Source organism: Anomaloglossus baeobatrachus, chromosome 4 (assembly GCF_048569485.1).
Source record: "Anomaloglossus baeobatrachus isolate aAnoBae1 chromosome 4, aAnoBae1.hap1, whole genome shotgun sequence".
NCBI classification, from domain to species: domain Eukaryota; kingdom Metazoa; phylum Chordata; class Amphibia; order Anura; family Aromobatidae; genus Anomaloglossus; species Anomaloglossus baeobatrachus.
In genome coordinates this window covers 428,927,044-428,943,955 of record NC_134356.1, presented here as the reverse complement: position 1 = coordinate 428,943,955, position 16,912 = coordinate 428,927,044, and the positions used below count along the sequence as shown (strand labels likewise).

Below are 16,912 nucleotides of genomic sequence, written 5' to 3'. Positions count from 1 at the left end.
CTCCTCTGTCTACACAACATGCTCCTCACCAAAGACGAGTATAGCCTTTTGACTATTTTTGCTAATGAGCGGTTTAGTCACTGCAGAGTGGGCTTTCAGTCCAAATGCTGTTAAACATCGTGACACTGTATGATGAGACAGATCCTTACTCTGTTCAGTGCTGAATTGGCGAGCAATTCCAGCTGCACTGTTGAAACGATAACCCATGACGATTTTCCTTATTAACCTGTCCTCTCTTGCATTTGTCTTTCGAGGGCGACCAGTCTTCCTGGGGGACTTGAAAGCATTTGTGATGTTGTAAAGAAGCAATATTCTTGAAATCACAGACTTGGAACGACCAACTTCTCTTGCTATAGCTGGTAGGGTCACCCCTTTGGCCTTTATTTGAACAACCTGCTGCTGAAGGGTTTCAGTTGTTTTGGAACGGCACACCATTTTTGCAAAGTCGGTGGAAAGTTAGGCTGCCAGTTACATAGGGTTTGTCAGATAATTAAGGAAATTAGCACCAGGTGTCAGTTTAACACAAATAACTTGCAGGTATCTGAAAGTGTTCTCTAATTTTGATCAGTGTTCCTTTATACTTATCTCATTTACATTTTAATTATGTGCTTTTATAATAAATTCCATTTATAAAATCTTAAAATACCGCTAGATTACTCATGTTAGGATATAATCACATAGGACTACACAATGACCTTAACATTTAGGAAATTGTGTGCTGTTCTCTAATTTTGATCTCCAGTGTGTATTTCTAGTATGGATTTGTCTATAATTGATAGCGTGGTTTAATTGTATCTAATAAATGTTAAGTTTTAAAAGATAGCTGAGACATCAAAGCGCAGACTGGGGGTTATCCAGACAAATGCGTTAATAAGGTGGAACAACTCTTTTAACTCCTTCATCCTCCAGCGATTTTTCATTTTTGTTTTTTCCTCTCCTTCTTCCAAGATCCATAACTTTTTTGTTTTCTGTCAATATATCCACATGAGGGCTTGCTTTTTGCAGGACAAGCTGTACTTTTAAACAACACCATTTATTCTGCCCCATATTGTAATGAAAATTCCAAGTGCAGTAAAAATGCAAAAAAAATGCAGTTCCACAATTGTGTTTTTTTGTGATTTGTTTTTTTTATTTACCATGTGTCCCTATACGGTAAAACTGATGTAGGTCAGTCTCCAGGTCAGTGCGAATTTGTAGATACCAAACGTATAGTTTTACTTTTATCGAAGGGGTGGAAAAAATTTCAGAAGTTTCTAAAAAAAAAAAAAAAAAAAAAATAGCATTTTTGTTGCCATTTGTCTTGCGCTGATTTTTTTTTAATGGTACCATTTCTGGGTAGATGTGATGTTTTGATTACCTGTAATTGGATTTTAATATAATGTTGTGGCCACCATAAAACTTAATTTTGGCGTTTGGAATTGTTTTCTCACTATGCCCTTTACCAATCAGATTAATTGATTTTCTATTTTACTAGATCGGGCATTTCTGATAGCGACAATACCAACTATGTGTATTTTTTTTATTGTTTTATTTTCAATAGGACAAAATGGGGCTGATGATTTTAATGTTTAGCTTTTAATTTTTTAATATATATATATATATATATATATATATATATATATATATACACATATATATATATATATATATATATATATATATATATACATGTGTGTGTATATATATATATATATATATATATATATATATATATATATATATATATATATATATATATATATATATATATATATATACACATATACACACACACACACACACACATGCACACAGGGTGGTCCAAAAGTAGGTGGACAGTATGTGTACTAGGGTTATCAAACATGGTGTAAAGTGAAACTGACTCAGTTGCCCTTGGCAACCAATCAGATTCCACTTTTCATTCTTCACAGACTCTTTGGAAAATGAAAGTTAGAATCTGATTGGTTGCTAAAGGCAAATGAGTCAGTGTCACTTTACACCATGCTTGATAACCCTATTACACATACTGTCCACCTACTTTTAGATCACCCTGTATACGTGTGAGTGCGTGTGTGCGTATATGTGTATGTATATGTATGTGTGTATATATAATATATATATAATATATATTCTAATATAATAATTTATTTATTTTTTTTATACTGGTTTCCCAGTGGACTTTATGCTTGCAGTCTCTGATCGCTTCTCCTGATCAGAGCAGTGCTTCAGTATCGCTCTGATCAGCATAAATGCACTGCTCCTGTGAGTGCCAGCGCTTTATTTCTATTATACTTTTCCTCTGATTGTCCCACTTCTTGTTTTGGCTTACAAATACTGATGTAAAATACTGACCAAATAATGAACATGTGAACATGGCCTAATGCTTACATTTTGACCTTTTTGAAAATTGAATATGTGTTTTGGGCTCTATGAATTCACAGGCAATATAATCTGACAGCATATCATATAGTAAGATGCTAACACTGTTTGCAGCTGAAGTCACTGTGATGTAAGTAATTGGAAAGAAGCATCCAGCATTTATGCTCAGTGACTCGTTCCATACTTGGCCCAATCTGATCTCGGTGCCCCATGGGGGTTATACAAAACTGTCGATGGGAAATTACCAGAAACCATTAGACTGTAGCAGGCAATCTTTTTAAATATATGCAAAAGAGTTGAATTTCATGTGGCTCCTATAAAATGTATATATTGCTTATCATAATTACATAGCCATAGCATATACTGTTGCATTGCTGTAAAGCTTTGATCTATGGCAGTGTGCAATAGATATAACAAATAACTGAAACGTTAACTCTTATAAAGACATAGATATAGACATAATCTAGAATAAATCAGCACAGAATTTGGGTTATTCCCATCTTCAAACATCGTTAGTGTTGGAAAGTGATGATGTGGGGGGAAAAAAAGCACTTTCGCACTTTACTGTTTGTTAAAAAAAAATTGCTGCCCTTGAGATATAAATTTTTCCTTTTGTATACAGCTTGTTGCCTACCGAGTTTTTCCAAAAATAAGACACTGTCTTGCACTTTTTTGTTGCCGTGAAAAACGTGCTAGGGCTTATTTTTGGGGAAACACTGTTGGGCTAGATTTACTCCCACCCTCAAAATAGCATACCGCCCTTCTCAGGAGACTCCTGCTTACGAGACCCTGGACGTCTGCGTCGCTCCCAGGTCCTCCTGCGATCTTCGGCGGGCGCTCTCAGCTGGTATGCTCCATGTGGTCCTCCCCTGTTTTCAGCTGACACACGTACATCAGATCACACACATACATCAGATCACACACACACACACACACACTCAGATCACAAACAGTCATATATTAGATGACACACACTCTCACATCTGATCGCACACACACAATCACCACATCCGGCAATACGAATTGCTTCCAACCAGCAGGGGAAAATAGGACAAAGTGCAGTAGAACGCATGGAGGACCCAGTGGTGGAACGCATCGATGAGTTCCACCGCAGGTCCTCTATGCGTTCCACTGCACTGCATCCCAGGATTTTCTGCCGGCCAGAAGCAATGGGTATCACTGGATGTGGTGAGTGTGCGATCTGATGTGTGTGGGTGTGCAATCTGCTGCAGGTCGTCCTGTTCAGCGTCTGGTGAGTATGATCGGGGGTTTTCTCTCTTTGGCTGCATGGACACTTCATTATTGAACCACAACTAGGGCTTATTTCAGGGATCTGCCTTGCTCCGAAAAGGCCGGAAATTCCTGCTAGGGCTTATTTTTGGGGATGGCTTATTTTTGGAAAAACACACGTGCAGCAGCTTTACCAAACATGCAGTGCTTACAAGCTCTTTTCTGTTGATCTTGCAAGCCCTGCTTTTAAACTAGCAAGATCATTGTAGCTCCCTGTTGTATCCTAATCTCTGCTAACTTCAGTCGCAGTGCTTGCAAGCTAGACAGTAGCAGTGGTCGGTCTCCTGGGCAACGAGATGTAAACACTTATGGACGGTCAAGTGCAAAAGTGCTTTTTTTTTTTTTTTTACAAGCACTATACAACAATACTCATTGATGAAGATGGGAATAAACCTTTCAACCAATGACACTTATAACAGCTTTAGATCTTTGCTTTATAGTTTTATAAGCTGTAAATATTTTGACCTAAATAAGACGTCACCTGCCTCGCTCTCTTCACGATACTGAAGTAAATGGAGGAGAAAAAACCTTCAAGATTCCCTCTTTCCCAGGTGAAATGCACATTGGCCTGTATTGTTTCCAGTCCCTGGTCTGTCCTGTATAGTAATTTTTCTTTTATATCCCTTAGGCTGTACATCAGAGGATTATAGACAACAAATTTCTTATAGTAAGAAATAAGGAACTTCAATGGGGAGCAAACGATTCTCAGCGTTTTTACCATGAACATGCAGGTGAAATATGTTTCTAACACGGTCACTGGGGGGTGACGGAGAAATATTGGGATGGCTCACCCACAAGCGGTGCACTATAACTTATCATTGCAGACAAGTCCTATAAATAAGGACTTTTACGTTGATTGATTGGCGTTTATATCATGTTTAGATTGTGGGGCAGAGACTGGACATTTACAGGGGAGTTTTGTGCTTTTATTTTTAACTAGGGTACACTCAAACTTCTCTTGGGTAATGAAAACAGAAATGGAGCACAAGTATAGGCAAAGTGAAACGTGGAAATAGAAAACTGATGTTGATAATAATTAATAAAGGTCCCTCAAGTTACAATATTAATTGGTTCTCGGATGACTGTTATAAACTGTGACTATTGTAACTTGAGACCATAACTCGATGGAAAAATAAAGGGTAGAGGTTCTCCTTGTGGAGAGTACCAAGTCAGTATAAGGAGGCCTATAAGCCATACAATGCTCCTCTGAGAACTTAAATATGCAAATATCGTCTTCAGAGAGAAATGGGAAAAGAACTCTAATGCCACCTATTGGATGTAGAAATCCTAAAAAACAATATTGCCCCATTTTAAAGGGTCTCGCTACATGAGTTGGAGTAAGACCCCCAAATCAGAAACTCTATTTACTGATGTGTTTTTTGGGGTGTTTGCCCCTCATCAGTGCAAAGCTAGAAAATTGATCTGGCTAGGTTACAGAGCTATACAAGGCAGATTAATGGGTAAAATGTGTCCTTGTGAGGAGTGCCAAGTTAGCGCAGTGAAACTTAGTCTATTTGCATATGTACTTTTCCAGGGGAGCAATGTATGGCTTATAAGTCTCCCTACGCCGATTTGGCTCTCTTCTCAATGAGAAACATAATGCCTTTTATCACCTATCAGAGGCCTCTCACTCAGCCAAACCAGTTCTGTCCTGCTTTGCACTGATGATGGAAAAATGCCCTGAAACGTGTTTGAAAATGGATTTTCTGGTTTGGCTTCTTATCCCAGGTCATCAGGTGGCGCTAGTGTTCACGTCCACTTCCTCTCTAAAGAAGCTATTTTCATATAGAACAATAAAATAATTGATTACAAAACATGTAGTACTGCACTGAAGAGAGGCGCTGTTACACAGCCAGTTAGTGTTTGTACTTCAATAATACAGCTGTTTTACCAGTGAAATATCCGTGCTGATTGGCTGGATTTTCCATCAAATGCCACAGGCAGCAGATCGGCATTATATGTGGCTTTGTAATACATTACACTGGCCCAGGATGTAACATTTGTATGTTGAAGATTTCGTAATTTGGAGGCCTCTATAGCTGACATCATTCATTTGTATGAAGAATAAAAGCAGTCATGTGTTTTGATTAGTTCCTTTGAATGGGCCTAGAACAACAAGTGTTTTTATGTCTCTCCTCTAGTGTAAATTTCTTTTTTTTTTTGTATATCATGTTATGGGATTTGTTTTGTGTGTGTACTATACAAGCGCATCTTAACCAGTGTAAAGCCAAAGGGTTATGTCACGAGTATAAATACACCTAAAATCGTTTGAAATGCGTCTGATTAGCTTGCATTACAATAAAAAAAACAATTGGACCGATTCCTTACAACTGTTATTTAATATAAAAATGAAGGAGACTCTGGAATATGATGCGCCAAATTCATTAAGAATCACATGCAACGTAATGGATTCAGCGCATCTTCTCAATGGGGGGCACATCCATGCACCTTCCTAGAAATGCTACCCCAGTCGGGAAATGGGGCAGCATTTCTAGCGTAAAAAATACCAGCAATTTTGCAGAATTTGATGCGTGATTGTAGCCATGCCCCATCCCACCCACTTAAGCTAGAATGCTTTAAACCGGCATGACCGCCAAAAGTCACAAAATGTTGGGGTAACTCACCACTGAGCAAAAATGTTGAAACTTTTTATAGCTTATTCAGTGTAAAAGCTTTGATGAAGCACATCTAAAATATTTAAAATACAGGTTGTTTTTTTTATGCTATTACAGTTATAGAAGCATGAAGTTGTACAGCAACTACTGATCCAGGTCTTTTTATTATTTTTTCATACTGATTTCTGTCATTCTAGGGCGCTTCTTCTATCAACGGTTGGTTGAGTTCATGTCAAGGTAAAGAATGGTATATTAAAAGGGAAAGTGTCATTAGAAAATGTACGATTTTTGTGTTGTTTTTTTAAAAAAACATTTTTTTGCCTTTTTTTTTTTTTTTAACTTCACAACCTGTATTAAAAATAGAAAAAAAACCTTACCGTTTTCACACTGGCCAATGGGGCTTTCTTAAGGGTACTTTGCACACTACTACATCACAAGCTGATGGTAGCGATGCCGAGCGCGATAGTCCCCGCCCCCGTCGCAGCTGCGATATCTTGTGATAGCTGCCGTAGCGAAAATTATTGCTACGGCAGCTTCACATGCACTCACCTGACCTGCGACGTCGCTCTGGGACGTAAACATCCTGCCCACCTACTTCCTTCCTCATTGCAGCCGGGACGCAGGTAAGGCGATGTTCCTCGCTCCTGCGGCTTCATACACAGCGATGTGTGCTGCCGCAGGAACGAGGAACAACATCATAACATCGGTCCTTCCGAAATTATGGAAATGCTCGACACCACACCGATCATACGATTTCAATGCTTTTGCGCTCGTTAATCGTAGTAAAAACGATTCACATACTCCGATGTCGACAGCGACGCCGGATGTTCGTCACTTTCGATTTGACCCCACCGACATCGCACCTGTCGTAGTGTGCAAAGTACCCCTTAGACTTTATATTCAGGAAACAACACTTGTTGATATCCACAATGGTAAGATCCTGACTCTGTCTTTTGTGTTAAAGTATCAAAAGAGCCAGTGCTAAGGTCATTGTAAAGGAAGGGGGAGCAGGGTCGGCTGTGACATTGCCTATTGTGATTGGTGGATCTTGTGCTGGCCGCTTTGTTTAGCAGGGTTAACTGACGTTGTAATCCTGCCTCTGATGATGAGGAGTCTCCTGTAAACTCTTCCTGAAAATCATGAAGTATAAAATAGGGAGACTAAAAAAAGCCCCAGCAGCCAGTGTGAAAATTTGTAGAAGTATGAATAGTTTTTTTTCATCATATGACAAAGAAATGTCAATTTATTTTTACATGTAATATAAAAATTTAATTTTAACAATAGGTATTTTTCTATTGATTCAATCCCTATAACATACAGTATCCATGAATATTCTGTAAGCTGTGTTTTGTAGTTGCCAAGAAACGTTAATGAAACTTTTCATGTAATAAATGACAGGTAAATGTGCTTGTGGCAAGCAAACACTCATGTATGAATATTTCCATATTGTCATGTGGCTTTACATGGTAATTATGAAAATCATAACTCTGATGGCATTTAAAGCAGTTAAATGTAGAAAATTTTGGAAAGGAATATTGCTATCTGACATTGTCTACATTGTACAACATCTTTAAATGCGATCAGAAAGATAGGATCTTCAGTGAGCCATGTAATGACTGACAGGCTGCTCTGATGATATACATCATGTCTCATACTTGTAACATCCCTTTCATTTAAAATCATCCCTGGAGGCAGATTTTCAGGGAGATCTGTGTCCAGCCCATAGATCTTAACAGCTCAATGTCTTCCGATTGCACATTATTCACAAATTTGTAAAGATTTTCTTGAACTTTCCAGTTTTATTTAAATTCATTTATTCTGGCAGTGGCCCAATGCGTGCATATATACTAGCCCATGAGGATGCAGTTCAACTGTGGAGAAAAATGATGGGTCCAACAAAAGTGTTCAGGGCTCGGATTACAGCACCCGACAGTATCCGAGGTCATTTGGGATTGACAGACACTCGAAACACAACTCATGGCTCAGGTAAGTTTGTAGCTTATTTTCCCAAGGGGAAACACAAAGTAATCAAAGAAAAGTCGTTCTGGTGGTGCACTGGTGGCAGAAACAATGATGATTGGGTGATAAATCACAAGCATAATGAACGGATTCTCTCCTGGTGCTGGCTCTCGCTTTGGGTGTAGCGGAGGGGTGTAGGTGCGCTACCCGATGAAGAGAGGAGAGTATATAGCGAATAGTAAATGACCATCATTTCAAATCCTTAATTCACAAACTGTTTTTCCGCTCCGAATCAGAGCCTTTGTCAGGTGATTGGCCATCGGAACAGATCACACATGTATTTCTAATGCTGTAGATCAGGGGTCTCAAACACGCGGCCCCTGGGCCGCATGTGGCCCGCCAGCCTGATTTATGCGGCCCGCAGACACACAGTGCAGAACACTTGGTATTTGCCCTCCACTGCCTCCAGTCATTTAGCGGTCGCCAGCCGCACTTTCACATTGCAGCCGCGGCCGGCTGCACTTCCGCATTGGAGAAGCCGCCAGGGAGAAGCAATCAAAGCCGGAGTTCAATCAGATGTCAGGGTGAAGCAATCGACGGCGGCATTCAACTCGAGCTCAGCAGCGCGACCCGAGCAGCGCTGACGTCAGCTGCTTTGCCGGCGGGTGCAGCGGAAGGAACAAGAGCATAGGGCACGTTAGAACGTTTGTGGTGTCTGTGCGTGTGTGTGTATGATGATGGCTGTGTGTGTGATGTGTGTTGTGTGTGTGGATGTGTGATGTGTGTGTGATGTGTGACGTGTGTGTGTGTGAGGTGTGGTGTGTGTGTGTGTGTGTGTGTGTGTGTGTGATGTGTGTGTGTGTGTATGATGATGGCTGTGTGTGTGTGTGTATGATGATGGCTGTGTGTGTGTGTGTATGATGATGGCTGTGTGTGTGTGTCTGTGTGTATGATGGTGTGTGTGTGTGATGATGATGATGATGATGGCTGTGTGTGTGTGTATGTGTGATGATGATGGCTGTGTGTGTGTGTGATGATGATGGCTGTGTGTGTGTGTGATGATGATGGCTGTGTGTGTGTGTGATGATGATGGCTGTGTGTGTGTGTGTGATGATGGCTGTGTGTGTGTGGATGATGATGATGGCTGTGTGTGTTGATGGTAATGATGGCTGTGTGTGTGTGGATGATGATGATGATGGCTGTGTGTTGATGATGAGGATGATGATAGCGGTGGTGGCTGTGTGCGACTGATGATGCTAATGGCGGTGGTGGCTGTGTGTGACTGATGATGATGATGGCGGTGGTGGCTGTGTGTGACTGATGATGATGATGATGGCGGTAGTGGCTGTTTGTGACTGATGGTGATGGTGGCTGTGTGCGACTGATGATGATGGTGGCTGTGTGTGACTGATGATGATGATGGCGGTGGTGGCTGTGTGACTGATGATGATGATGGCGGTGGTGGCCGTGTGTGACTGATGATGATGATGGCGGTGGTAGTGGCTGTTTGTGACTGATGATGATGGTGGCTGTGTGCGACTGATGATGATGATGGTGATGGTGGCTGTGTGTGACTGATGATGATGATGGCGGCGGTGGCTGTGTGTGACTGATGATGATGATGGCGGTAGTGGCTGTTTGTGACTGATGATGATGGTGATGGTGGCTGTGTGCGACTGCTGATGATGATGATGGCGGTGGTGGCTGTTTGTGACTGATGATGATGATGGTGGTGGTGGTGGCTGTGCGCGACTGATGATAATGATGGTGGTAGTGGCTGTGTGTGACTGATGATGGTGGTGGTGACTGTGCAACTGATGATAATGGCGGTGGTGGCTGTGTGTGACTGATGATGATTGTGGTGGTGGCTGTTTGTGAGTGACGACGATGATGATTATGACGATGGCTGTGTATGATGATGCTGATGATTGCCGTGTGTGTTTGTATGATGATGATGGTGGCTGTGTGTGTAGGATGATGTTAAAAATGATTTTGATGGTGACTGGAAGACCGGAAAATGTTACTTTCAGTCTCAGCCTTCTTGTCGGTCTGGACAGACGCTCATCTGTTCAGAGCGATGAAGCTGAGCTGACATTGACTTTGGACTACGTCAGAGGGAAGCTTTTTTTTTTCTAAAAAAGATTGAGTCCCTAAATGTGTTTTTTGTTTCATTTCTAATAAAAATATTTTTCTGTGTTGTGTTTTTTTTACTGTTTACTAAAAATTCATGGTGGTCACATCTAATTTGACATGACACCATGAATTTCGGGTTTACTACCAGCTGAGAATACAAAGCTGGTATTAAACCCCCATTATTACCCAGCGTGCCACTGCCACCAGGGTCGCTGGAAGAGCCAGGTAAAGCACCTGGAAATAGCGCTGTGATGAATGCGCCATTTCCAGGGGCGGTTGTGGGTTGCGGGGGGCCCAAAATGCTTGGGCCTTACCACGCTGAGAATCCCAGCCCTCAGCTGTCTGGTTTTACCTGGCTGGTGATCAAAATATGGCGGGAGCCCACGCATTTTTTTTTTTCCATTATTTAATTAAAAAAATAATTGGGCTTCCCTGTATTTTGATTGCCAGCTAAGGCAAAGCCAGGCAGCTGAGGGTGGCAGCCCGTACCTGTCTGCTTTATCTGCTCTGAGAATCAAAAATACTGCGGAGCGCTATGTAATTTTTTTAATGCTGTGACAGAGAATGAGTGTCTGTGCTTGGCTGTTGGAATAACCTGGAATCTGCTTATACATTTTGATGCTGATGCCAATCACAGATGCCCACTCTCTTTGACAAATAAATAATATAAAAAAAATGACGTTTCGCTTCACGGTATTTTTGATTCTCAGCGCATACTAATGTAGCATTGTTATAATAGTTGAAATAATTGATTAGCAATTATATTGTATTGTATTAAATTTGAAAGGAATGCGGCCCTCTGCCTTAAATTTTTTTTATGTGCGGCCCACTTACTCTGACGAGTTTGAGACCCCTCCTGTAGATAAATGTCCTTAAAAGGGTAAACCATGTTAAGGTTTGCTGGGGGGTTTGACCTCTGTTTATTTTACCATTTCAAAGAACAGGAGGCACCAAATCCCTTTACTAAAGGTGGTGTCACACACAGCGACGATGACAACGACGTCGCTGCTACGTCACCATTTTCTGTGACGTAGCAGCGACGTCCCGTCGCTGTCGCTGTGTGTGACATCCAGCAATGACCTGCCCCTGCTGTGAGGTCGCCGCTCGTTGCTGAATGTCCAGCTTCATTTTTTGGTCGTCGCCCTCCCGCTGTGAAGCACACATCGCTGTGTGTGACAGCGAGAGAGCGACGAAATGAAGCGAGCAGGGAGCAGGAGCCGGTCGTCTGGCAGCCTGCGGTAAGCTGTAACCAGGGTAAACATCGGGTATCCAAGGGAAGACCTTTCCCTGGTTACCCGATATTTACCTTCGTTACCAGCGTCCGCCGCTCACGCTGCCAGTGCCAGCTCCCTGCTCTCTGCACATGTAGCTGCAGTACACATCAAGTAATTAACCCGATGTGTACTGTAGCTAGGAGTGCAGGGAGCCAGCGCTAAGCAGTGTGCGCAGCTCTCTGCACATGTAGCACAGCGATGCGTGTCGTTATGATCGCTGCTGCGTCTACTGTGTTTGACAGCCAAGCAGCGATCATAACAGCGACTTACAAGGTCGCTGTTGCGTCACAGAAAATGGTGACTTAACAGCGACGTCGTTGTCGCTGTCGCTATGTGTGAACCCAGCTTTAGTCATAGAGTTGGAAGAACCACTGGGATTTATGGGAGCTAAATTGGAAAACAATGCTTCCTGAAAAGTCAATTTTTAACAGTTGTGAAAACGAGTTGGATATCGTGAAGAAGTGTTGTCTAACTATTATTATTATTATTATTATTTATTATTATAGCGCCATTTATTCCATGGCGCTTTACATGTTGGTACAAGGGATGGGTGAGGATACAGTAGGTTAGGGTAGAGATGTTTGAGCGTCGCTGTATCAGACTGAGGGTTACTGCAGGTTGTAGGCTTATCGGAAGAGGTGGGTCTTCAGGTTCCTTTTGAAGCTTGTCAAAGTGGGCGAGAGTCTGATATGTTGTGGCAGAGAGTTCCAGAGTATGGGGGGGACACAGGAGAAATCTTGGAAGCGATGCTGGGAAGAGGAGATGAGAGGGGAGTAGAGAAGGAGATCTTGTGAGGATCGCAGGTTACATGCGGGTAAGTACTGGGAGACTAGGTCACAGATGTAAGGAGGAGACAGGTTGTGAATGGCTTTGTAGGTCATGGTTAGGGTTTTGAACTGGAGTCGTTGAGCAATGGGAAGCCAGTCAAGGGATTGGCAGAGAGGAGAGATCGGGGAGTAGTGGGTGGACAGGTAGTAATTTCTTATATTCGTATTTCTAACAATTGTTATTATTTCAGGCAGAGTGAGTGGTTTTGCCTTAAAACTAGCTGCAAAACTTTTGGTATATAGGGGTATTAGCACTGACCTCCACCCTTATGGGTGTATATTTTCATAGTTTAGAATAGATAGTAGAGGTGCGAGACAGTTAGAAGGGAGGCCACAGAGCAGGAGGTTGCAATAGTCCAGACTTGAAAGATGGTTCCATATTTGTTTATGGGCCTGTTAGTCAAGTCAAGTTGGGAGAAGTTGGAGAGGAGTCTTCTCCCTGTGGGAAGCTTATTCTTCAAATGGTGCTTAAGGCCGCTTTACACGCAACGACATCGCTGGGGTCACGGAATTCATGACGCACATCCGGCCTCGTTAGTGACGTCGTTGCGGGTGACACCTACGAGCGACCGCTAATGATCAGAAATACTCACCAAATCGTTGATCGTTGACACGTTGTTCCTTTCCCAAATATTGTTGCTCATTTTGGACGCAGGTTGTTCGTCGTTCCTGAGGCAGCACACATCTCTACGTGTGACCCCCGGGAACGACAAACAACAGCCTTCCTGCATCCTCCGGCAACTAGGTGGGAATGACATGAATGCGGCTGCTCTCCGCTCCTCCGCTTCTATTGGTGGCCCGCTGAGTGATGTCGCTGTGACGCCGCACGAACAGCCCCCTTAAAAAAGAGGTTGTTCGCCGCCCACAGCGACGTCGCTAGGAAGGTAAGTATGTGTGACGCGTACCAGCGAAATTGTTCGCCACGGGCAGCGATTTGCCCGTGACACACAAACAACGGGTGCGATTGCTAGCGATGTCGCAGCGTGTAAAGCGGCCTTTTCTCTGGAACCTTACAGCATTTCTGAGTAAAATGTAAGGGGACAGTCAGGATTTCTTGCTGCCTATAGTTCGATCTGTATGAAAATTATAGTACATCCCCTTTTATATAATTTTGTTTTTGCCAACATAGTGGCAACTGCAGTCAGTCAGGATTTTTTTTTTTCATTTTACTTGTACCTGTGCAGGGTATTTTGTGGGGAAAAAAATAAATCAAGGGGTAAAAAGCCAGCAACCACAAAAATAGAGAAATTAAAACATCACATTTAGTAAAGTGTGTTCAAATCCAAAGGGGAAAAAAAGTTAATACACATAAGCAGATGAGACACGGGTCTATTTGCTTTAAAGAAGTTGTCCAGTTACCAAAACTGATTTTTTTTTTTCCTGATAAATCTTGCTAATATGTGCCCCATAACACATCTATTATGTTTTTTCAGCAAAATTACCTTTTATTGTGCACTAGCAGCACATGCTCATTGCTGGCTCCAGCTCTGATGGGGTTAATCTCTCCTCTGACTTCCTGTGTTCAGTTCCTACAAGTCCCAGAATTCTTTGTGGCTCTAGGGCGGTGTCTGGCTTATCTAACACACCCATTGTGTCTAATACACCCACTCTGCTCCCACCCAAACCCTCCTCCCTGCCTCTTCCCAGTGGATGTGCACTGAGATCAATTACACAGAGACAGCAGCAGCTCTACACAGCCAGGGGAAGAAAGTGTGTGTGCGCATATATACAGTGTGTGTGTGTGTATATATACAGTGTGTGAGTGAGTGTGTATGTGTGTGTGTATGTCATACTCACCTGTCTGCAGGGTCCCGGTGCCATGCCTGCTTCCAGCCCCTGTCTCGGTCCCGCCGCTCCGGCTGTGTGCAGTCTCCCCGGGGCACGCATGAAGCTTGCAGGACCTGGCCGTGGATCACCTGATGCAGTCACCTGACGCATCAGCTGATCGTAGTCTCGCCGGCTTTTTCTTGCCCGGCCGGCTATCAGCTGATCCTGCCGTCAGGGGACTTCATCAGCTGATTACCGGCAGCTCCTGCAGTGATGGGACAGGATCAGACTCTCATCCGATCGCTGCAGGAGCTGCCGGTCATCAGCACAGACGTGAGCATTTATTTATTTTTATTTTTTTTTTTGCACTGATGCTTCAGCTGATTGTATAATCGGCTTTTATACAATCAGCTGATGTGTGATGGGATTCACGTAGTTTAACCTGACACATCATCTGATCGCTTTGCCTTCCAGCAAACCGATCAGATGATATTGGATCCGGATTGGACGTCGCGGGACCCTAACCCAGGATTACTGCGGAGGGGGGTTTATTTCAATAAAGATGGAGTCACTAATTGTGTTGTGTTTTATTTCTAATAAAAATATTTTTCTGTGTTGTGTTTTTTTTATTTTTTTTTTATCATTACTAGAAATTCATGGTGGCCATGTCTAATATTGGCGTGACACCATGAATTTCGGGCTTAGGGCTAGCTGATAATATACAGCTAGCCCTAACTCCATTATTACCCGGCTAGCCACCCGGCATCAGGGCAGCTAGAAGAGTTGGATACAGCGCCAGAAGATGGCGCTTCTATGAAAGCGCCATTTTCTGGGGTGGCTGCGGAATGCAATTCGCAGTGGGGGTGCCCAGAAAGCTTGGGCACCCTTCACTGTGGATTCCAATCCCCAGCTGCCTAGTTGTACCCGGCTGGACACCAAAATTAGGCGAAGCTCACGTCATTTTTTTTTTTTAAATTATTTCATGAAATTCATGAAATAATTAAAAAAAAAAAAGGGGCTTCTCTATATTTTTGGTTCCCAGCCGGGTACAACTAGGCAGCTGGGGGTTGGGGGCAGCCCGTACCTGCCTGCTGTACCCGGCTAGCATACAAAAATATGGCGAAGCCCACGTCATTTTTTTTTTCTTTTTGGGTAAAAAACTGCATACAGTCCTGGATGGAGGATGCTGAGCCTTGTAGTTCTGCAGCTGCTGTCTGCTCTCCTGCATACAATGAACATTTTAAATAAGGAAATGACATCAGACCTTTTTTATTTTTTTCATCAACAATCTTTAATGGCATTGTGCACTGATTAAAAACGCAGTGAGCAAAAACGCAGCAAAAAAGGCACCAAATCGCGGCAAAAACGTGACATGCAGCACCGCAGGTGACAGAGCAGAGCAAGATGGTGACATGCTCTGCTCTGACACATAGTGTGCTGCATGTCACTGTATCCACTCTGGGACTTGTTGTGCAGGTGACCGGATGATACATGTCACTAACTGCCCCACTCTGTGATTTCTGCTGCATAGTACCAACTGCATACACTCTCACCTGCACAACAAGTCCCATAGTGGAGACAGTTAGTGACATGTAGCATCCGGTCACCTGCACTACAAGTGCCAGAGTGGAGAAAGATAGTGACATGCAGCACACTGTGTGTCAGAGCAGAGCATGTCACTGTCTCCACTCAGCTGACCTCACAGCCCGTACACGCTGCGATGGATGCAGGGGGACACAGAACAAGTAATCGGCCGACACTGGAGTCATCTGATTACTTGGGATTAATTGAGCAGTAAAATGCTCTGGTGCTCGATGGGCGAAGCCCATGCCGATTTTTTTTTTTAAAAAAATTCATTAAAAATAAAAAAACAAAAAAATCACATTGTTTGTGGGCTCCCGCTGCATTTTCTGTTGCTAGGGGTAACCAAAGCAGCTACTGGCTGCTAGCCCCCGCTGCTTGGTGTTACTTTCACTGGCAATAGAAATGCAGGGAAGCATTTTTTTTTTTTTATAAAGGTTTTTCCCTGAAAACGTTTTTAAGAAAATGACGTGGGCTTCGCCATATTTTTGTATGCTAGCCAGGTACAGCAGGCAGCTACGGGCTGCCCCCAACCCCCAGCTGCCTAGTTGTACCCGGCTGGGAACCAAAAATATAGAGAAGCCCTTTTTTTTTTTTTTATTTCATGAATTTCATGAAATAATTAAAAAAAAAAATGACATGGGCTTCGCCGAATTTTTGAGTCCAGCCAGGTACAACTAGGTAGCTGGGGATTGGAATCCGCAGTGAAGGGTGCCCAAACTTTCTGGGCCCCCCGCTGCGAATTGCAGTCCACAGCCGCCCCAGAAAATGGCGCTTTCATAGAAGCGCCATCTTCTGGCGCTGTATCCAACTCTTCCAGTGGCCCTGGTGGCAGGTGGCACGCTGGGTAATAAGGGGTTAATACCAGCTATGTTTTACCCGCTGGTATAAAGCCCGAGATTCTTAATGTCAGGCCAAGGTTGACCTGGCCATTAAGAATCTCCAATAAAGGGTTTAAAAAAAAAAAGACCACACAGAGAAAAATACTTTATTAGAAATAAATACACAGACACAGTAGGGACTCCATGTTTATTACTCCCTCTCACCCCTCCACGATGGAGAGATTTCTGTACTGACCATGCCAGGAGAGAGCGAGGGAAAAGAGAGA

General features: G+C 42.9%; 1 protein-coding gene across 4 annotated transcripts in view; it reads left to right on the top strand.

The window, feature by feature from the left end:
* NME6 (NME/NM23 nucleoside diphosphate kinase 6) overlaps positions 1-16,912 on the top strand; it is a 40,423-nt gene that overhangs the window by 18,270 nt on the left and 5,241 nt on the right. For 3 of the 4 annotated variants that reach the window (XM_075345435.1, XM_075345433.1, XM_075345434.1), the window contains 3 exons: positions 4,277-4,379; positions 6,461-6,500; positions 8,089-8,249. In XM_075345435.1, the coding sequence (XP_075201550.1) occupies positions 4,277-4,379; positions 6,461-6,500; positions 8,089-8,249 (304 nt within the window). Of the gene's footprint in view, positions 1-4,112; positions 4,200-4,276; positions 4,380-6,460; positions 6,501-8,088; positions 8,250-16,912 lie in introns of those variants that run through there. The other variant, XM_075345436.1, reaches the window with a different exon arrangement.